Genomic DNA, 22,415 nt, shown 5'->3' with positions numbered 1-22,415 from the left:
CTTTCAATTAAACCGCATTCCCAAAAGCATTATATTAAATAAACTCAATGCATTCATAATCTTACATAGTATATATAGCATTGTAGAGCCACTTAGGGAAGTGTTCTAAGATTATTTTGTATGTATCATAAAAATAAGTATACTTTTTCTATGTATTTTCTAGCTATTTCCTTAGCAAGATCTTAGCTCGTAAATTGACTTTGACTTCTTCAGTTTATGATTTTGCAGCATCCAAGAAAGAAAGATAAAATGTTTTCTGCTGCAGTTAAGGACTATAATATTGCTACAGTCTCTTTACTTGTATTGCTAGGTAAGCTCAGAAGTTAAAATTAAAAAGATACTTTTTTGGGTCAAGAATTCTGAGGAAAACAATTTATTTTATATTTCATACTAATCTTTAATAACATTCATAAATGCTATGACCTAAAAAACCAAAATAAATGATTTTTTTCTGGCTTAAAAAAATTCCACCCAAAAACCTCTAAGCCACACATAACCCAAAATATGAACTACAGAACCAAACCACTGATGAGCTTTCAAAGACCAGGTGGGCACAAGGCTATGTAGGTACTCAAGCCCCTTCTCTTTTCACATTTTCCTGCATCTTCTAAAATTAAAAACAGTCTGTGAGCTGAAAAGGGGCTGGTGGATCTACCAAGCTCTCTATCCCAAGACCAATGAGAAGAATATGTCCCCCGTGGGCCAGGAACATCTATAATCATGACTTTCAGGCATCATTGGAAGACTACTTGGCCTGAGAAATTTGCACTTACCTAATATTTTAGAGACTCGGGGCCCATTTGAATAACTTTGGGTATAATTATGGTCTAAGGATATCCTATTAATGCTGAGGGGGACACGGAGAGACGGATCTTTGTGGGAAATGTGTCTATTTTATACTTAAGAGTAAATAATTTTTCTAGAATTATTGTTTAGGCATCCAGAAATTGGCTAGGCTAAATCATTCTCAATAATGATTCCAAATAATTCTGGTATCTGAAAGGTCAGAAGAAGGTCTATTGAAGTAGAGGAAATGAACTAATAATAATGGCAGTAAAAATTTGTCAAGTATTTCACATGAATGATCTTGGTTAATCCTCACAGTAATCCTTTGATGTAGGTATAATATATTCCATTTTACGAATGTGAAAACTGAGGTCCAAAGAAGTTAAGTGACTTGCTTAAGGATTCATAGCTGGGAATGGCAGAATAAGAATTTAACCCAGGCCGCAGGCCTACAGATCTGACATGTGTAAACAGTATGATATACCACCTTCCAGAAGGCCTCTTTTGTTTCCACATAGTCCAGCTCTATAATGGTCAGCTTGTCTCTGCCTACCTGTCATTAGCTGCCAAGGAAATGGGACAGTCTCTAAAGTGAGCAGGATAAAATGTTCAAATGAGATTTAAATAAAGAGCTTTTTTTTTATGCTACATAAAGAACTTTTGTTTATGCTACATTGTGCCGTACGAAAGGCAATCTATTTTATTTAGTACTTCAGAAGCCACACTATTAATTTTGGAATTGATACTAGGATGGAAGATTTGCCCTATACATACAATATTATTCTTTTGTATAAAAATACAATGTTATTCTTTTCTAAAAAAAATTTCTCTGGCATCAAGAATACAACATTTAGGGACCTGGATTTATGGCCTTTATGAACATATTTCAAATTATAAAGCTTCTTGAAAAGTGTTGGGGAAGATAGGGAGCTCTCTACCTAGAATTTGAGGGAAGTGACCATAAGACAGAATAAATTCTAATTTTTGTTGCTTTGACTGGGAACACCTCCCTGCCCTGAGGCTCTTGAAAGAAACAAGTTGCCATCTCTGAGCCTGGAATGTCCCTGTAGCACCTCCTTAGCAGTGAACTCTTATAATTCACCCCTCACCCCTAGACGCCAGTAGGTTCCTCAGCTCTAGTAGAGGAGTCCTGAGAATCCTGGGCAATTCCTAACATCTTAGAGCACATAGCTAAATAGTGCACACTATTTTCTTCCCTAACCGTTCTATTCTGAATTGTGGGGCTGCTCTGTGTTATCTGCACTTACATAGATCTCTAATGCCTTTGGAAAGTGACAATGACCAGGTTCTCTTAGGTTCTCTTATCATCAGTTTATTCAAAGCTTGTGCTTATAACAAACAAATTATTGGAAAATGTTGGAAAGGCTAAGAAGGTTTTAGCAAATTAGATGATATGTTAAATTGCCTAAAAGTTTAAATGTCTTTTCAAAAGGCGGCATCCTAATTTGTAATTGCACTCTTATTGTTTAGACACAAGTTCATCCTATATTTCACAAAACATTTTGTTATTTCCTTATCTGGCAATGATTGACCCTGTGGTCAGATAAGAAAGTTGAGCAGATGTTACTTTCAATTTAAATGGATTTTTATGCCATTAAAAGGAATGTTTGCTCTGTCTAAGAAGAGCATTGACTATAAGTCACAGACTCTGGACCATTTCCTGTGGGATTTTTCCACTGTCCTTCCAATTAGTCAGTCAATGTGATGTTTCTCTAAACATGATCATTTATTTTTCTCTGGAGGGTTCCCTTCTATCCTGTTCACGTAAGATGATCCTGGAAAATAAAGAAAGGTTTCTATACCCACCAGTGCAATATTTATGATTAATTGCGGCCCATGATAATGAATGACAAAAGAAAAACGTATTCAGTTTCCTTGCTTTTCTCATATAAAAAAGCATTTGTTGTAGTTTGAGTCCCAGCCAACTTCCATTGTTTAGGCAATAATTAGTCAAATTATACCAATCACCAACAGTCATAACAGAAATTATATAATTGTAATTTAGACCAATGACCTTGAACTTATGAAAACAGAATGTGGGGTATTTAATTGTATAACGTGGCACTACAATTCTATACCTTAAACTCAATTTTTTAACTAGTTAATTAATTAACAATATCCTGTACCTAAACATTTCTGCATACGACAAAATGTGAATATATCCACAAAATATCCAAATAGCACCTTATTTCAAACAAACTAATCCATATTAAAAATAAAACAAGATTCCCACTCTCATATAAATAATGACTTTATATATATCAGAAATTTAAATGGACTTTACAGCAAATATGTTTAAATTAAACTGTTGCAGGAAATTGGTCTAGTATAAATTATTGAATGATTAAAGTAAATTGACATCTTTTCTAATCAGAGAAATTCTGAATCTGTTCAATACTCACTGTCAGTAGAATTTCTCCTAAGAAACAGAATGGGTAACACATACAAAAACAAACAAGTTGGATGCTTCACATCAACAAAACGATGAATAAAAGACTCTTCCAGCACAGTAGGCAAATTTCCCCTTTAATAAGCAGCCAGGAAAAAGCAATATTTCAATGTTTGCTTTCCTTCCTCTGAGGGAGAAGGTTTCACTATGACTTATTTTACTTCCTTTTCATTCTGTCCTATTTTCTTGGCTCCCACAGACAGCTCCAGTAGCAACATGACAATACTACTTTGCACTTGCCGAAAGCGCCTTTTCTCTAAAACGCTAAGCCGAGGTCTATGCGAGGAGAGTATAAAACAGGAGAAAGGATGCAAACATTGAAGTTCATCCTCTCATGCAAACATTTGGAGAGACCAAGACCCATCTTAACCCTAGACTGAGCATGAGAGAGACCAAAACAAACATAACTCCTCCCAAAGTTCACGCTAGTACCCTTGAAGCCTTTGGCAAGATTTGCCATTATCTCAAGTTCTGTTTCACATATAAAATAAAGCAATGCTATTTTCTTTATGAGGATGTGAAAAGTAAGTAGATTGCATTTTCTAAAATAAAACTTGGAAAGAAAGCAGATTCTTGGAATTCTAAAAATAAGCCTAAAGTGGGTGCCTACAGCACATCAGTCTTGAAAGCATTTTTCTGGAGTAGAAAACACATTTCTATTTTTTAAAAAAATGAAAAAACTTACTTGTCCAGGGAAGAAGCACCTCAAAGTAAAAAATGCTTCAGAATAACATGTATCAAAAGGTTGCTGATGTTCTCTCTTTGAGCTTATGTATATGCATATGTATTTCTACATCAATATCTACAGAAGTATTTTTAATGGAAGAAAAAACAACTTTTTCTTTACAAACATCAGAGCTCTCTGTTGTAGATTAAGGTTATTTAAGATTACTACCATAAGTCAGATATTTTGGACTCCACAGATTTCTGATGATCATATCATCATCTTAATATTCACACAAAAGCATTTCAAAAAATTCTACATCTATTCATGATACTCTTTTAGCAAGTTAGGAATGAAGAGAAATTCCTTAATGTAATTTTCCTGTATTTGAAGATTTAAAAAAAACACACACACATCTAAAGATATACAACATTATTTATTAGGGAAATGCAAATTAAAACCATCATTATATACCACTAAATACATATTAGAGTGGCTTAAGAAAAAACTGATCATACTAAGTTCTGATAAGGATGTGGAGCAACTAGAACCCTTATACTTATTAGTGGAAATATAAATTTGAAACAGCTACTGTGAAAAACAGTTTGGCATTATAAAAAAAAATAAAAATGTTCTTATAAACATTTATTTAACATATGATTCAGAAATCTCATTCCTAGGTAATTACCTTAGAGAAATGAAAACTTACTTCCAGTGGCTTAATTCAAATTACTAAAAACCAGAGACAATTCAAATGTCCTTCTGGTACATTTACACAAAGAAATACTACTCATCAACAAAAAGAGATGAACTACTCATATACATAGCCACATAGATAAATCTCAAATGCCTTATGCTAACTGAAAGAAGCCAGACTCAAAAGGCTACATCTTGTTTAATTCCAGTTAAATGACACTCTAGAAACAGCAAAATTATGGGAACTTGAAACAAAGCAGTAGTCACCAGGAGCTGGGGATGAGAGGAAGAAGAGAGGTTTATTTTTTGAGGTTGATGAAACTCTTCTGCATCTTGATTGTACTGGTGGTCATATGACAGTGTGTGTTAGTCAAAACTCATAGAACAGTACACCAAAAGTGTGAATTTTACTGTAGGCCAATACTGTAAACTTAAAACATGAATTAACACACACAAACACAAACATAAAAACCTAGAAGAAGATATAACAAAATACTGATGGTGATTATCTCTTAGATGTGTGTGATTTTAGTTCATTTCCTTGGCCTCTTCTGAAAAATTTAAAAATTATCCCTAATCAATATGTATTAACTTTTGTTTCTACAAGAAAAAAAAAAATCACATTTCTTTCATCTGTTCAATGTGAGCCTCCAGATCCAGTTAAGTTTGCCACTGCCTCTTGGAGGCCTCCAGGATTTCAGTCTTCTCTTCTTTCCTTCTGTCCTTTGTTTTTCATGACAGTTTCAACAAGTCCATCCTCAGTTCAAGAAGCTGCAATGGTTGCCTGATGCCCACTCAAACAATTTATTCACTGCCTTGGAGTCTATTTCTGATAAAATAAAATTAGGCAAGAATTTATTGAGCCCTAATTATGTGCCAGGCACTGCTACGTGCTCCACATGCAATATCTTACATAATCCTAATACAACAACCTTAAATGAAATACTTTTCTGTCCTCAATTTATAGATGTCCACAGTTATAAGTTAATAGACTCAGAAGGTCAATGAATCCAGAGTCCAAATTCTCAACCACCGTAGTGGAGGGAGGTGGTTAAGAAGCATAGCATTTGGAGAAAATCTGCCTGGGTTCTATAGCTTGTCTCACTACTTTCTAGCTTGTGACTTTGAGAGAAATTGCTTAATTTCCCCAGGTCTGTTTCCAGAGCATAAAATAAGGATAATAGCAGTAACTATTCATCAGTTTGTTGTGAGGATTAAACTATATTATACATGTGAAGTGCCTGGTACATGAGAGGTGACCCCCTGCCTCCAATTCACTCCCATCTCCCCTACGCCAGTCTTCTTTCCTCTTCAGCTCTAGCAGGAATCTTCAGCTCTTGTCAAGGTGACTTTCTAATTTTTCAGGTACAGCACCAGGCTCTTCTCGTCTTTAGGTCATTGGTTTATTATTCCCTCAGTCTAGAATACCTACTATTATCTTTTCCACTTTGTCTTGCCAGATTTAGCTCAAGTTCCCCTCTGTCCAATACAACATTTCTTTATATACCTTCTTGTGAATGGTCACTAATGGTTTTATGGGCATTAATTTTGTCTTCAATTAAAATGGGCATCCAATAAGGTACTCATTAGCCTTATGTCATTATTTAAACTTAAATTTATTAAAATTAAATAAAATTAAGAATTTTAGTTCCTCATTTCCACCAGCCACATTGCAAGTGTTCAATAGCAATAAGTGGCTGGTGTCAACTATATTGGATAACACTAATACAGAGCATTTCCATCACCATAGTTTTATTGAAGACTGCTGTTCTAAAATGCAAACCTTTGGAGGGCTAAGGTTTTAAAAACCCATAACACAGTAATTTCATAGGAGGAACTCAGATGAGTACTTATGTTTCACTTTATTGATTCACCAAAGGTATTCACATTTGATGGGAATACTAATATAGGCATGATCATTTGACCTCGAGTACAAAATACTAATTGATTGAATTATTTATACAATTTCAACTTAGTTTAAAAAGACCAACTTTCCAGAGAGTTCAGACTATCTTTCCCTTTTTAGGGAAATGAAATAATTATTCTGCCAATGACCCCTTCAGTTAGAAGCTGATGTCCTCTATGACACATGCAATTTTCACAGAATCTGATTGAAGTTGTCTGTGTTAAGTAATCTTTTGCAAAACATTACCTAAAATAATTGTCTTACAATGAAAAGATTTCTTTGTGCTTGGCAAATACTGCTCTGACAGCTTGCAGCATTTCAATAAAAGGAAAATGCATGTATTCATCTTATTTTAAAGGTAAAGAATGAAGGTCAAGTGATTTACCCAAGGTTACATTTCAGCACTACTACTGGATCCAGTTCCTACAGACACCTGCGCCCCTATCCTATACTCCCTTCACTGAATCCTAGAGTTCTAAATCACTCTCATACCCTCAGGGCATTTTGCACCCACTAATGATGCCACTTATTCTGAGTGCCTACAATTTGTAAGCTCTCTGCCAAAGCAGCAAAACCTTAGGCAGATACAAAACCCCCACCCCAATCACATAAACATCTTGGTTCTATCCCAGCTGGGTCACTGCCACAGAGTATAGGACTCTCAAAAAGTCAGACTGAGCTTAAACCATTCCACTAAAGCTGCAGCAGAGAAGTAGGTCATTAAGAAATAAAACATAAAATTAGCAAAACAGCATTTTCCCCACCATATGCTAAGAGGTTTTTCCAAATGATCTCTCTTCACATACACACACACACACACACACACACACACACACACACTACTAACTACATCAGAGAGGAGGGCAAATTGAGAAAGTAGCTTCAGGGATGTGTTGATTGAAATACTCAAGCAAGATGAATTGCTTTTTGATAATTAGATTTGAGGAAGTCATTTTTTTCCCTTCTGTGATTTCACTGTTTTGTGTATTGCAGAAAGATTTAAAATTCTGAGGAGATAAAGGTCTTTCTCCACATGCTTCATCTCTTTGTGCTTATATCCAAGACACAATGAGAACTTTCAAAAATTTTCTCATGTAGGGTTTATTTGCCAAATATTTTCAATGTTAAAATTGTTCAGTATTTCAACCAAACTATAATTAAGACTTGAAGAAGAAAGTCTTATTCTAAGATACATGATCATTAACATTCAAAAGAATAAAAGGGGGATAGATGTGAGTTTTAACAAGGGAAATTAGCAAAACCAATCTGATTTTATACGTTAGGCATTTCCTGGAAGCATAGCTCCTGAAATCATAGCACAAATAATGGCCCCAATTATTAAAACTGAGAAATTTAACAAGGCACAAGATGAAAGTGCACACACACTGGGTTAACCTCACACTTATTCAGTCACAATTATTAAAAAATGCTTTCAGCTAGGCTTGTACTTTGAATTACAGAGGATTTCTTAGCTGACAGCAAATTTACAGCCTCTCCTTATTGCGGCAAATTTGCTTGACTTTTGGTCTTTATGCTGACATTTTGATAAACTAGTACTTCAAACCTATCGAGAAATAGCATGATAATAATCTGTGGCAAACACTCGCAAATTTTAAAAAAAGGAGAACAGAAATAGCAGGATAACATGCAACTGTCCATGTAAGAAACATCCAAACCTGTAGAGAATTTTTATGAGTTTATTTGAGCCAAACTAATGACAATTGCCAGGAAGCAAAATCTCAACAAATTGAGAAAATGTTTTTGATGCTTATTTTATACATTAGAATCAAAAGAGGAAATGTAAGGAGGGTTACTTGAAATCCATTGGTGGTAGATATAGAGGGTGGGGGAAAGCAAACTGGGGAAATCTCTCAGGATTCCAGCAAAAGTAAAACAGAGAGACACATACTTCTTTTGCATTACATATAGGATAGTTAACAATTAACATTTACAGCACATAAAGATGGTATGCAGAGCACAAGATAACAATGAGGGGTTCTGTGGTCTCCTGCTCTGGTGCCAGCGTTATACCCTGAGGGGTCTGGGCAAGGGGATTACTCTGACATTTCAAAGCTATGTTATCTTAGATGTCAAAAGATAATAGACAGGCTCACTTAAGGTAAAGAATGACCTTTGTCAAGGAAGCTACAGTCCTAGAATGTGACTATACACCATGATCTGCTTTTAGTTAGGAATCTTTATGTTCAGACCACCCTATGTGGTTATTTTCGGTCTCTGAGTTTGTAAAGCCCATCATGCAGCATCCCCCACTCCCCGAGCTTGTATGCTTTAGTATGTGATCCCTTTTCCATCCACACAGCTCTCAAACATCAGAAAAAGTAATCAATAGTACCATCAAAACTTTATTTGCAGCCTCTTTGCATTTGTCCATATTGAAATCCACTCCTCCACTCCCATTCCCTGGGAGGTATGCTGACTCTTTTCACTGAAGAGGTGGGGTGGGAAGGTAGGGAGAGTCAAGAGACAGAACGACATAGAGTGTGACAAAGAGATATAGAGAGAGGAAGAGACAGAGAGACAGAGCTCAGGACAGATGACATGGAGAGAAAGAATCAAAAACCTCTAATTTAGAGCTAGTTGGTATTAGGTTAGGTGTTGAGTATAATAATCTATTGGAAAGTTCAAACAAAAATGAAACAAAGGTGGATGTACTCAGCTTAAATTGACTTGTTCAGTGGTCCAGTCTTATTTTCCCTGACCTTTCCACCACATTGCACCTCCAGTTCACATTCAGGGGCTGTCATGTGAGTGTCATCTAACCTTGATTTTTCACTCAGGCTGTTCCAGTTGGGTCCGTGACGAGAAAGTGGAGAATACTAATTTGTAACCTCTATGGTATTCGGATCAGAAAGTTATTTTTCATTTGAAACTCAACTGTCTGAGCCACTCATCCCTTGATACCATTATATAGCACAGCTGCCCAGGTTGCTCTCAAACCTTGGCATTTCATTAATTATTATGATTGCCTCTAACACTTGCATTAGTTAAAGCATCTACTTCATAAGTGAAGCATGAGGTAAGAGATATTGTAGGAATTGACTGATTCTGGGGGATCGACAACACAAAGCAAGAGTCTGTGTGGTTTGTACTATATCAGGAGACATTGGACTATTTGTTCTACCCAAATGAAGATACTGAGTATTCCCATGTACTTCATTTTCAAATGCAAGGCAATAAATGAACCATGCCAGTGGTTCTCAAACTTTAGCTTGTCTTGGAGTCACTTGGACTGGAGGGCTTGTTGGAACACACACTACTGGACCCTCACTCCAAAGTTTCTAACTCAATAGGTCTGCAGACCTACCCTGAGAACCCAGAAATCCCAGGTAATTTAGGAGGGAAAGGCTGTGGGGAAAAACGAATAGGTTCATACATGCAAAGAGAGAATGAGATACCTTCTCCGGGCCAGTGCTTTTTAAGCTTGAACGGTCTATAAATCACCTGGGGATCTTGTTACAACACAGATTCTTATTAAGTAGGCCTGGTGTGGGTCCTGAGAGTCCGCATTTCTCATAAACTCTCAGGCGATGTTCATGCTGCTGGCCCAGGAACCACACTGAGTTTCAAGGCTCTACATTACACAGGACAGTGTTTTTCAAAGGATATCCTGAAGATCATCCATATAGAAATCACAGGTTGATTGGGGAAAGAGGGTGTTGTGATTAATGCAGATGCCTAGGCTACCCCTATATGTTCTATATTAGAAACTCTGGCAGAGAGGTCCCAGTTATCTACCAGGCAAATAAGAATTTCTGTGATTTTATACAATGGATTAAGGGGTGGTGGGAGGACAGGAAGAAGGGCATGTCAGCTGGTAGTTATTCAGTGATGACTGTTTCTAGGTACTGACCACCAGAGATCCTGATGATTTTCTCTGTCTTATTCTATTGCCCATTGTATGTTGGCTGTTGGTGACATTATCAGAAAAAGTAACTAGGATCCTAAAAGAAGGGGTGAAACTTCTTATGGCCTATTTTGATCTGCATTAGCAAAAACAGTAAAGAAAAATATGGGAACCGTAGGATGTGCTTTAAAATTTTTCATAAATTTAAAAAGTATTCCTGCTTTACCTATCCTGTGTTTCCATACATAATCACGAATTGTTGTCTAGACTTCTTTTTTTAGTAGTGAATGAAAAATGTTTTTGTAATAATTACTTAATATGTTGCTAAATCCAGGAGACAGCAACTGTCTGCCAGCAAGTGCCATATTGAAGTTTCCTAAACACTACAAAAAATAGAAATTATTTACAGTTAGCATTCAACATTGGCAAACAAGGCATGCTATTAAAGATGTATTTACATATGTTATATTAAGAGGCATGCAAATGTATGTGCAAAACTAGGCATAATTAATCATTTACACCAGTGATGACTATCCCATTTCCAATCTTGCCATCTAATCCCCCCTTTCTTTTGAGCACAGATGTGTTTCTAATCTCCTGGGACCACAGCATTATGTGCAATACTCCTCCCCCGACCCTAGCTCCTATACCTACACTTAAAGAACTGAATCATGGAAAATGATTCCAAGTTCTTAGACCAAGAAAATAAAGTTTGAACAGCAGTAAATGAGGACAGTTGTTTCTAATCCGGGTTCTTGTTATCGGGAACATCTAGGGAGCTTTTCAAAAGTTCAGATTCCCCAGTCTCCTCAAGATTAATATTCAGTAGGTTTGAAGTAGGCTAGGAAATTTATAACATTCTAAAATACCCCAGGTGATTCAGATGATCAGCTAGGATTGGACATACATAAATGAGTACTGGATAGAATTAGAGAACTTTGATAATGTTGTACTTATTATTTTTGTTGCTAATAATAATTTTTATTAATATTAATTGCATTCTTCCTACATATCAAGCATGTTACTATGCACTTTACATATTTTATCACTTAATCATCACAACAATCATCCATCTTATGGATGAGAAAATTTTTTTTATTATTTTTTATTTTTTACTTTTTTTAACGCCTACAGCACCTGGTCTTACTAGGTGGTCCGCCATCTAAGTACTAACCAGGCCTGACCCTGCTTAGCTTCCAAGATCAGACGGGATTGGGCATGTTCAGGGTGGCATGGCTGTAGACAGATGACGAAATTAAGATTTAGAAAAATGTCATTTGCCTAAAGCCAAAGATAGTAAGTGGCAAAGCAGGAATTTGGTTTTATCACTAAGTAGTACATGAGTCATTTGAATATTTATGTGAGTCATTTAAGTCATTAAATTTTCTCATTTGGAGATGAGGGCTGTTAGGCTGGACTCTAGGTCACTTCTAATCTTCCTTCAAGCTCTAATGTTTACTTGTGGTATTGAGTTGAACTAGAAGACATGGTTTTGGTCTTCTAGATTAAGGTATGTTGTCTGACTTCCTTTCCCTCCTTTCCATTTCACATTTAAAGTGCCATTTTGTATATGGCTCCTTATTTTCTATGGAGCAAAAACTCCTTCCCCATCAGCCCTAATCCTTCTCTCTAGCTTCATCTCCCAGCAGAAACCCAACCCTCCAGCCCCGCTAGGTAACAGATTTGCCCAGCTCCATGCCCTTGCTCCCAGTATTCTTTCTGTCTCAATGCTTTGCCCTTCTTGGTTGCTCAATGAAATAATTCTGCTTACTCTTCACAGCCAACCCACATATTAACTCCTTTGTGTAAATATCCCTCTTTTCCTGGTCAGAATTAATTTGTTCTTTTAAGATTTTACTTAGTCTTGTGTTATAGGTAGAATGAACTTAAGTCCTAGCCATCTGGCAATCTTAGTTTCAAATATCCTCATAAGCATGCCAGTACTTGGCAGTCTTAGTTTAGACAACATGGCAACTATAGTTATGGTTTATATCCCACTAGATGTGTGATCTGGTGAGATTCCAGAGGGTAAAGATTCCTGCCTTGACTGCTTGACCATTCTTCCATCTACATCCTCCATCCATCCGTTTATCCATTCATGCATCCATTTGTTTATTGGCATATACGTCTACACTTGGCACATAATGGACATTTAATTTTTTGTTGAACTTATATTAACTGATTTTGTGTGAATCTCTGTTTAGATAAATCTTTTGCCATCCGCTTCCTCTCTACCACCACCCCTGCCACCTTGGATAAAAACTATTTCTTCCGAAGAAGTAAGTAATGAAGTATCAAAGGAATGATAGGTATAGAACATGAATAGAAAAACAAAAAATGTCAGATTTGATTAATGTAGGCTCTCAGCACATTAAAAGTGACAAAGCTGACATTGTGCTTTGTTTAAAAGACAATGACAAAGGCCAAGCTCTTCAACTGGACCTGTGCCCAGCACTGCCTTTGTACCAAGCCTGGGCAAGAACTGAAACAGCAAGTAACCAAGAAGACTTATAAGACAGTAAGACCTGTAAAACTAAGTAAAGGTAGCCAAGGAACCATGTCTTAGTCACCTCAGGCTGCTATAACAAAATACCACAGACTTGTTGGCTTTTGAACAACAGAAATGTGTTTCTTACAGTCCTGGGAGCTGGAAGTTCAATATTGGGGTGCCAGCCTGGTCAGTTTCTGGTGAGAGCTCTCTTCCAGGTTGCAAACTTCCAACTACTCATGGTGTCCTCACATGGCAGAGAGCAGAAGAAAGAAGCAATCTATCTTGAGACTCTTATAAGGGCACTAATCCCATTCATGAGGGCTCCATCCTTATGTCCTTATCTAACCCAAATAACCTTCCAAAGTTCCCATCTCCTAATATCATCACAATGTGGGGTATGGCTTCAGCATATGAATTTTAGCGGGGCACAAACAGTTATTTCTTAATGGGCCATCAACAGGTCCTCAGGACAAAAGTCATTCAATCTACCACAACATATGTGGCAGTGTTCAAAGGTAAAATATATAGTGGGCTTCTAGAAGAGATTTCTATTTACTTGGATACCAAAAGAATAACACGTATAAAGGAAAATTTTTATTCAATTCTGAATCCCTTTTCATAGTTATGATTTTATGGCAACTATGGAAGCTTTCACTGACTTCCTGTGGTCTTCTTAAATATCTCCTCTCTGTGCTCCCAGACCACGTATCTCTCCCACTGGTTGCTATGACTTTATCTATCATGAATTAAAAGTTCTACAAAGACAAGGTTTCATTCACTTTGATGTTCCCAAGGCCTAGTAGAGACACGGAAATTATTCAACACATGTGTGATGAATTAATGAAGGGAGTAATTAGCCACTTGTATCTATCACAAGTAGTTCCTTTTAATGACCATGTTTGGACTTTAAGAGTGAAAGGTCTTTGACTCTGGGGAGGTCTAAACTTGGTGACAATGAGTTAGAAAGAATAGAAGCATAAGGGGCCTAGTTGGACTAAATCTCCTCTAAAACAGAACACCAGACCTTTACTATTCCAGTAATTGCCAGAAAGCAGTTCTAGGATAGGCAAATGTTTCCTTTGCAAGGGTTTGTCTTTTTCTTTCTGACTTCGCACGAGTATCCAAAGAATTCTTATAGGGGTAGCAACTGGTCTCTTCCTTGTGCAAGATGAAAATTACAGCTTTCACATTTACTTCCTCTTAACCCAGGAATCTTGAATCAATAACTTCAAAGACTGAATGAGATGGCCTTTGTTTCATAATGTGTTTTTTCCATCTCACTATCCATATGCCCTGCCCTTTTATTTTTGCAATCATTTGCAATTAGATTTTTGTTATGATCTATTTAGAATAAGGGATAAATTTCCTTTGATCATCTACTTGAATATTGTATAAATACTCCGCGTTCGATGAAACCTTGGTCATTCAAAAAAGGTTACTTACTGATGACCATATTTTCTTGTTGAGAAGCAAAGAACTAGTTTTCCAGGCTTGCCTTAGGGGTTGGTAACAAGTCATAGAAGTGTTGGATCTTTCTACATTCCCCCAGCACAGCTTCCAACACATTCAAAGTCACCTTTATGTGCCTCTCAGTCAAAAATTAAAGATAGATGATTCCTTCCTCAGCCCTAATAAAATGATACATTAAAAAAACAAACAAACAAACAAAACACATGGTCTGTGGTGAATGGTCAACGTTCACTCTCTCATTTCTTTTCACTTCCTAGTCTTTCTCTAGTGCACACCTAAGAACATGACCTAGCTGAATGTCAATTGGTGGAAGCAGAGGGTCTCTTTTGCTACAGTTTCCTGATATTCTTTCATAGATTGCATACCAGTGGGGATGTGGTCCTAAACGCCTCAGATGATTGGGGTTCCATCTTTCTAAGATTATCTTGTATTATTTTTATTGTTTGTGACCCTTTACTGTAAAAATCTCCAGAAAGAGCCATCTGTTTCCTTTTCCCATTTTTCACATCTAGTCACTTAGTTATCTAAGCTCCGTGTGTATGTGTGCACGCGTGCACGTGTGAGATGTTTTGATCTGCATGATGTTTTCATCTACTGTGGGGATTTTAAATAAACTGTAACTCTCTCAAGTTCCTTTTGGTTAGGAAGTTTTAAAGTCAGATTAGATCTCGGTTGAATTTTAAGAGGACTCTTTTAGTGGTAAAAATAGTGAAGCATTTTTGCAAATAGTTCATACCTTCAAAGGATTTTTTGTTGTTTCTAGTATTCAATAATCCTGACCATTTGAATAGGCCATACACGGAAAGTATAATCCTCTTTCCCCTACTTTACTATTTTTGATAGTGATATCACAGACCAAAGGATCATTAAAATTGGGCCTGGGATTTTTTATTTTCTTCAAAGGAAGGTGTCAAGATAAAGCATATGCTTTTTAAATCAGCTTATCACTGACAAGTCATTTCTTAGATTATTAAAGTTGCAAAACCTTCCACAAATATCATTTACTTTTCATAGAAAAAATTTAATTATTATGTTAGAAGAGAATAATGTAAGTCTATTCAGAATTGTTGAGAGGTATAACTCACAAGACATTATGCAGTACTTTGCAATACTGTCACCTCTCAATCATTTGAGTTCTGAATCTCCACTATGTGTACAGCAAAACCTTTTCCCACTGCTTGTCTCATTAGTGCTAAAAGATCCTTCCTCTAGACTATGTGGTGTGCTGATTCTTAAACTTGTGTTTTGCAAAGCATGGACCTTCAGGATGGTAGAAGAGACAATAGCACCAAGTGGTTGGGACCATAGCGATTATGGGCATGAGCTGAATGTGGATCGATGACAAGGTATGTAATCAACCTAGGACACTGATTAATCCAATTCTCTGTACCTGATGTCAACAACATTTAATAGCAAACTTTTAAAAGCAAATGTAGTCTTAGCTCTGGCATTTTTCCTCTATCGTTTTAAATAAGTTACCCTCTCCAATCCTTGATCTCATTATTTGTAAAACGGGCATGATAAAAAATAGTTCTTGTCTCACTAGTTGTGAGAATGAGATGAAGTCATGTTTGCCAGTTTTTTTTGTTTGTTTATGCATTTGTTTACCTGTTTATTGTCTGTATTCTCTCTATCTTAGCCCCAGGAAAAAATCAGGGACTTTGTCTTGTTCATGGAGGTATCCCCAGAGCCATGAACAATGTGGTACACATAGCAGAAGCTCAACAAATACTTTTTTGATGAAAATGAATGACCAAAATAATACATGAGAAGTTCTTGGCATGACGCCTGGTAAATAGTAAGTGTTCAATAAATATTAGCATAAAAACAACCTAGTCTTATGAGCTATTTCTCAAATAAAGGATGTTGTATAATATACATTATAAAGACCAAGATATCCTTTAGTGAAGAAATTTGTATAACTTTGTTAGCTCCATTTACCAATCTTATTTGACCACAAAACCTTTCCTTTCCAGCTGTGCTTCTTAATTAATATTCCACAACATTACTGTACATAATTTGAACTTAATTCGGGAAATAATGGATTCATCCAGTATCTCTGTTTTATAGGTAAAGAAACAGAGGTCCAGATAGTAAATGGTTTGCCTAAATCAAGTAGCCAGCAGCAGCTATTCTAGAACTAGGGGCAATGCTCCAACACCCAGACCTACATTCTTTCCTCCAGGCCAGGTGAGCAGTGGCATGTAAGCAATGACATTGTGCTTCAGCATTAGAAGTTACTGGATTCAATTCCACGTGCATCTTCTAGCACTGAGCTCCTTATCCCACCTCTTATCCTCCCCTCCTCTTAAAGTATCCTCTTTGGTAACTGATCATTGATACTTCACAAATGTGCAACCTGGAAGTACAAGGATCTTAACATCCCACAGGACAACCCTTGACCAATAGGAGACAGTTGCTCATGGGCAAATGCTTTCCTCTTCTATCTGCCATGTAGATAACTCTAAGGTATATTTCATATGTCTCCCTCGAGGGTCCCTGTGGGAATGATCTCAGTTGCTACATCAGTGATACAGTCCACAACTGGATAACACTAGAGGTAAACTCTCCAAATTCTTAGCCTCTCTCCTTTCCAGTCCCGCTGCCTTTTCCCAGGTGTGTTACTCTTTTGCTTACTAGTGAAAACAGCTGTGTCATCTCTTGTAAGCCCATTAAACAGGTGCTGGATTTCACACCAAAGGTGGCTGTGATTTGGCAGGCGAAGGTGTAAAATAGGAAGTGACATCTAAACATAAGTTGAACTAGAATTGAGGCCGCTAAACAGATGAGAGGTGCTACTAGGCACAAAGCTCTGTTGTTTCTTTCTTCCTGAGTTTTCAAGGATTTTGAGGAGGCATAAGAACAATGTGTTTATAAACATACTCTGTGTTTATGACACCTTCTGGTTTTTCTGTTATGCTGAATAAAAAAGATGGAGCTACTCTTGGTGTGGGAAAACAGTACAGTGTGAGATAGTTACCGCCATCCTTTAACAATATTGGGTGACCTACCAGGCACCAGAGGTTTGAGCTTAAAGTTTATTGTTCTGCTCTCAACCCCCAAGGCAAGAAAGGGAAGCAGCATAGCTGTATTAGACTGTGGAAACAAATTGACCCAAAATCTCAGTTTCTTTTCTGCTCACGTAATAATACAATACAGGTGTTCCAGATCTGCAGTTTCCTTCCACATCATGACTCAGGAACCTGGGCTTTTCCACACTGTGGCTCTGTTGCTCTCTAGAGCCTTGTCATCGTTGTCTGCATTCAGCTGGAAGAAGAGGAGAGTATACAGAAGGTGCTCTGCCCACAGGTGACAAAACCAAAGCTCATATTCCACTGGCAAAAATTAGTCACATGGCTTCCTTTGGAAGCAAGGAGGTTAAGAAAAGCAGTGACTAGCTAGGTTGTGACTTCCCAGCAACAACAGTGTTCTATGGAATGTGGAGCATAATCTGAGGGGAGCAGCTGGCCGTCTCTGCCACAAAGCTACAATTGTCGAGAATGCCAGTTTTAAATTCCCATCGATCCGGATCCAGACCCCAGTTCTGCTACTCATTAGTCGTGCAAAAGTGGTCATGTTATTTAGCCTTTATGAGACCTTTTCCTCATCTGTAAAATGGGGATAATAGAGGAATCTGTCTCATAGAATGATCATGGGGTTTAAGTGAGATCATGCACATACAATCTTGTCACAGTGCCTGGCACATGAGCACTCAGCAAACAATAATTTTACTATTGACTCTGAAGAAATACAACCGTCTCACTGAGTGAGATATGTAAGTTTCCTTCAGTTTGCAAAAAACAGAGAATTATACAAGTTATCTCAGTTGATTGGAATTTATTTTTTTAAGAGATACAAAGGCCGAAGAAAGAGCATGAAAAAAATCTGAGCAGCTACACAGCTAGCTCTTCGCATTAGAACATCACATACCTGCTGAGAAGAGGACAATAATGGTAGGACAACAGTCCTGGAAGCTCGGGATGCCTCTCAGACGGGATGTTGGCTGCCCCACCCAGAAGACTCAGCTACTCGTTGTCTTAGCATCTCTCTTTTCTGCTGCTTCTGACTCTTCTCAGCACCTCCTGGTTTCTTCTTACTTAATGGCTTCCGTTAGTTTTTCTCTGTATATCTTGCCTTTTTGTCACTGTGTTTTCCGCAAGTCTTGTGCTCAAACACTCTGAGAGGATCTGATTGTTAGATAGCCCTCATCCAATAAAAGGTACCCGTCACTGGCCAGAACCCAGAGCCAGTCACCCAGGCTATCGATGTGCCTACTGTGAATCTCTGAATCAACTGTGTCTATGTCAGTGTGAATATATCATACAAACATGGTGACCTGGTATAAGAAATCCTTCATGTTTCCTTGTTTAGAAAAGAACAGGGGTTAGAGCTTCAAAATATCAGGAATAGGGGAAATCATTAAAAATTTCACTGGTGAAAATCCTCAAAGTTATTATATGCCTTCAATTTGCTATGGATTAACTTGGTTTCCCAAATCTTATGAATGAGTGTTTAGAAGTGAAGTTTTAAGACCAATTCTCTTAATATACCTGCTTGAAGTTTGTCTACATTTACCCATCTCCCATACTGCTATCAGAGTTCTTGTCCCCATATAATTTACTTTCCTCTTTAAACTCTCAATTGCTTCCTTTCTATCTATAAGGTAAACTCCAGCTTCTTAGTCTGGCATTCTAGATGCTGCCGACTCTGATTCATCTGCATTCCCCTTTACCATCCCTCTACCAATGCCCCACCACACTGGACTTTCTCCGTTCTCTTCTCTTTCACACTTTTTGTATATGCTGTTCTCTACTAGGAATTCCATTCTCTACTCCTTCACTACCTGGCAAATGCCCATTATCCTTCTAGATACCTTCTTTCTGAGGCTTTCCCTGCCTCTGCCAATCTCTGCCTCCCCCCGCCATGCACTCCCTTAAGCCTGGGTGAAATCGGCTATCTCTTTACCTGATTTCTATAGCATGTAAACATACTTCCATGGTGGTGTTTACTATTTTACACCCTGGTTATTTAAGAGTTGGTCTCCAAAGCACAACTGTGATCCTCAAAATCAGAGAACATGTCTTATTCATTTTTTACATTCCTAAGGCCCAAGAGACCATCCTTCTCATTTAGCACCCGATAACTGTTTGTTGGATTTTATTGGAACTTAAAACCCTGACACCACAGAGGAATTTGGAACATGGAAACAAAATCCACTTATTCTCCTGTGTATGTTTCTTATTATGCAGCGTTTTTACTTCTTAGGGTTATTTTATGGTGGATCACATTGAGTCTGTTCTAGAGTATAAAAGAGAAATGAGTCCCCATTTTCCATAAAGTTATGTGATTAAAACTTTGATTCTTATTTAAGATCTAGGAAAAGTGTATGATTTTTTTTATGAGTCTTACGATTCTCATACATCCTCTCTTATGCTTTTTCTCTTAATATAAGTGTCATCACATTTTTCCACATGTGGACACAAACCCTCTTTGGGCTTTTGAAAACTAATCTCTTATCGGATCTCCTTTGTGCAGAAGAAAACTTCTGCTTTGGACTCTTTCAGGGAAGTTGGCATTTGGAGATGTATGGGAGGCTGGTATGGTTGTCACATTGATCAGAGGGACACAGGAATGCCAAATACCTTGCAATGCGTGGGTCAGTCATGCAAACTAAATATTGTCCACCCAGTGCCAATAACCCCCCAGTTGAGAACCATCGAGTTAACCATTAATCTGCTTAAAGTCTTTTTTTTTTTTTAAATAAGATGAGAGCAAACCACAGGAATCCAAAAGAAAGTTTCTGTGTCAGTTTAAAGACCTTCAATTTAAAGAAATTCATAACATTTTTTTTTCTGTGCAAAATATGAGCTTACATTACATTCACTGGAAACAGGAAACTCCTAAAAGAATCAACAAGAGAAAGCACTTAGCATGCCCTCTTGCTTGTGAATATAAGACAGAATAGCGGAATAAAATGATTCTTCCTATGAAATGCATTTAATTTAATAAAATACCAAATTAAAGGTAGGACAGTCTCAGGCCTATTACAAAATAACCTGCAGAGTGAAAAGTGAAACATGCACAATTTCATTAACCTTCCATTCATAAAGTATAATGTAGGAAGAATGCCATTTTAATATACAACTGAACAAGGCTATTTCCATGCCTTGAGAGAGCTTCACAAATTAACATTATTCATCAGTGTGGATACAGGAAATAGTGTAGAGGGAAAAAAATCATACAAAGCATTTAGAAATATTTATCCTTTTAGTCATCCATCCTTTGAATGAAGATGTTTTCTTTTCATATAGTGTTTTGTCCGCTTCATTAAATATTCTTAGCGGCCTATGGAAAAGCATGCCAGTTTGTGACTTAGTAATATTTATAATATGTGGGGATTCTGTTAAAACCCTGACCTGGGGTGTGTAGAATCATAAAACTTTAGAACTTCAGAACATCAAAAGCCCTAGAGATCATGGGGCCCAGTTCTTTATTTTGTAGATGAGGAAACTGAGGTTCCATAGAAATTAGAGACAGTGGAGGTGTTGGATCTCTCTGGGGCCAGGGAGAGAAAACAGGTGATCTAGGTAGGTTGCTTTGTGAGCACTCAGCATCTTCCAGTTACAGACTGTTTCTAGTGAACCTTTAATTATACTCTGAATAGATAATGGCAACTCAAAACCATGCTCATTCTATAGTATTCTTTAGCTGTTAATATTAACACAATGAGCTCCTGACAGAAAAAAAGAAAGAAAAATTGGGGCAAAAACAAACAACCGTGCAATTTATAAACTGCAGAACATAAGCACCTAACATTTGAAAAACATGTCATGTTTCTTTAAGATACTGTGCTGTATTCAACTACAGTCACTGTAGAAGAATGGAGCATCACTTACCTTCTCTGGCTCTAATGGGTTGGCACAAGGCAGGCGTATTCTTTGGCATTCATCTCTTCTTTCCTTCCCCCACATGTCATCTGCAAATGAATTGTACACCTAACATTTGCTTTGTGCAAGTGAATTTTAAACCCAGGAAACACAGTATATTTTAATATATTATAACAATAGGCTTCAAGTTTAATGAGATTTGGATCTAATGTAGCAATTTGGAAGTCTCTTTAAACTTATTAAAATGAGATTCTACTCAAGTTTACAAGCAGGTACAATAACACTTGGAATGTGACCTTGCCTTGCGTCAAGAGGCTTTTTTGGAGTATAAGTAGAGTAAATTGCTTATGGAACACTCTCCTTTCCTTTCCAGAGTTCTCTCTGACTACTAACACTGGAACAAAATGTCCCCACTTGACAGATATTGTAGTATTTTGGTAATTAGCTTAAAATGCAGCTGATTTGTCCTTCTGCTGCTTTCCCCGAGGTGACCAGTCTCTGAAAGCTTGTTTTAAAGCCATTCAACAAGCAGGAAGAACCACACCTGTTGCATCTGATTTCCTCCCCATTTAATCAGAATGAATAATTTAATAACTGCTTATGCACAGACACTGCAGTGACTGGTTGAAAGATAAGACTGTCAGGATGCTATAGCATTTTTTGCTATTTCTGGCTGGTCTTGAGCGGAAGCTTGGTTTTTCTCTTAGTGACGAGAAGCCAAATAGCCATGACCTCAAACTTTCACCTAAGTCCTTAGGGCACCAGGACCTTTCTACTGTTAGTTGTGATTTTAATTAATAAAAGATAGAAGGCATGTAATGGACATTTGTACTAGTTGCCTTTGGAAATGGCTTTCTGAGGTCATGATGCCTAGAGTTATGGCAACCATTTGTGACATGCTGGCCATGGCATGCCAACATCTTAATGGGCAGCAGGGGTTTTAATCTGGTAACCCATAGACTGTGTCTGAAGTGGCCATAGGGGTCTCTTCAATCTCCAGGCATCATACAGTGTAGGCTCTGATGGGAATCCAAGGCCACCATAGGTGTGAATGTAGAGGAGAGAATTGAGTGGTCTCCTGAATATCACAAGGTGCTTCTTTGCCAAGACCCCTGTAAAGCAGCCCCACCTCTGCTCTGCCATTACACTTGCTTGTTCTCTACGCTTTTTTGTTTTCCAG

The 22,415-nt window shown here is 37.4% G+C and overlaps 1 protein-coding gene and 1 pseudogene across 2 annotated transcripts in view; both read right to left on the bottom strand.

The window, feature by feature from the left end:
• Positions 1-4,337: 4,337 nt before the first annotated feature.
• NUBPL (NUBP iron-sulfur cluster assembly factor, mitochondrial) overlaps positions 4,338-22,415 on the bottom strand; it is a 294,710-nt gene continuing 276,632 nt past the window's right edge. Inside the window, exons 14-15 of one of the 2 annotated variants that reach the window (XM_039870497.1) lie at positions 21,245-21,324; positions 4,338-5,445 (exon numbers count right to left, since the gene is read on the bottom strand). In XM_039870497.1, coding sequence (XP_039726431.1) covers positions 5,440-5,445; positions 21,245-21,324 — 86 coding nt within the window. In that variant the 3' untranslated portion in view covers positions 4,338-5,439. Of the gene's footprint in view, positions 5,446-20,592; positions 20,694-21,244; positions 21,325-22,415 lie in introns of those variants that run through there. The other variant, XM_039870496.1, reaches the window with a different exon arrangement.
• On the bottom strand, positions 11,513-11,631 carry LOC120608633 (uncharacterized; annotated as a pseudogene).

This window comes from Pteropus medius, unplaced genomic scaffold (genome assembly GCF_902729225.1).
Source record: "Pteropus medius unplaced genomic scaffold, Ma_sr-lr_union100, whole genome shotgun sequence".
NCBI lineage: Eukaryota > Metazoa > Chordata > Mammalia > Chiroptera > Pteropodidae > Pteropus > Pteropus medius.
Note: the sequence above shows the minus strand (reverse complement) of the source record. Positions and strands in the feature narration are given on the sequence as shown.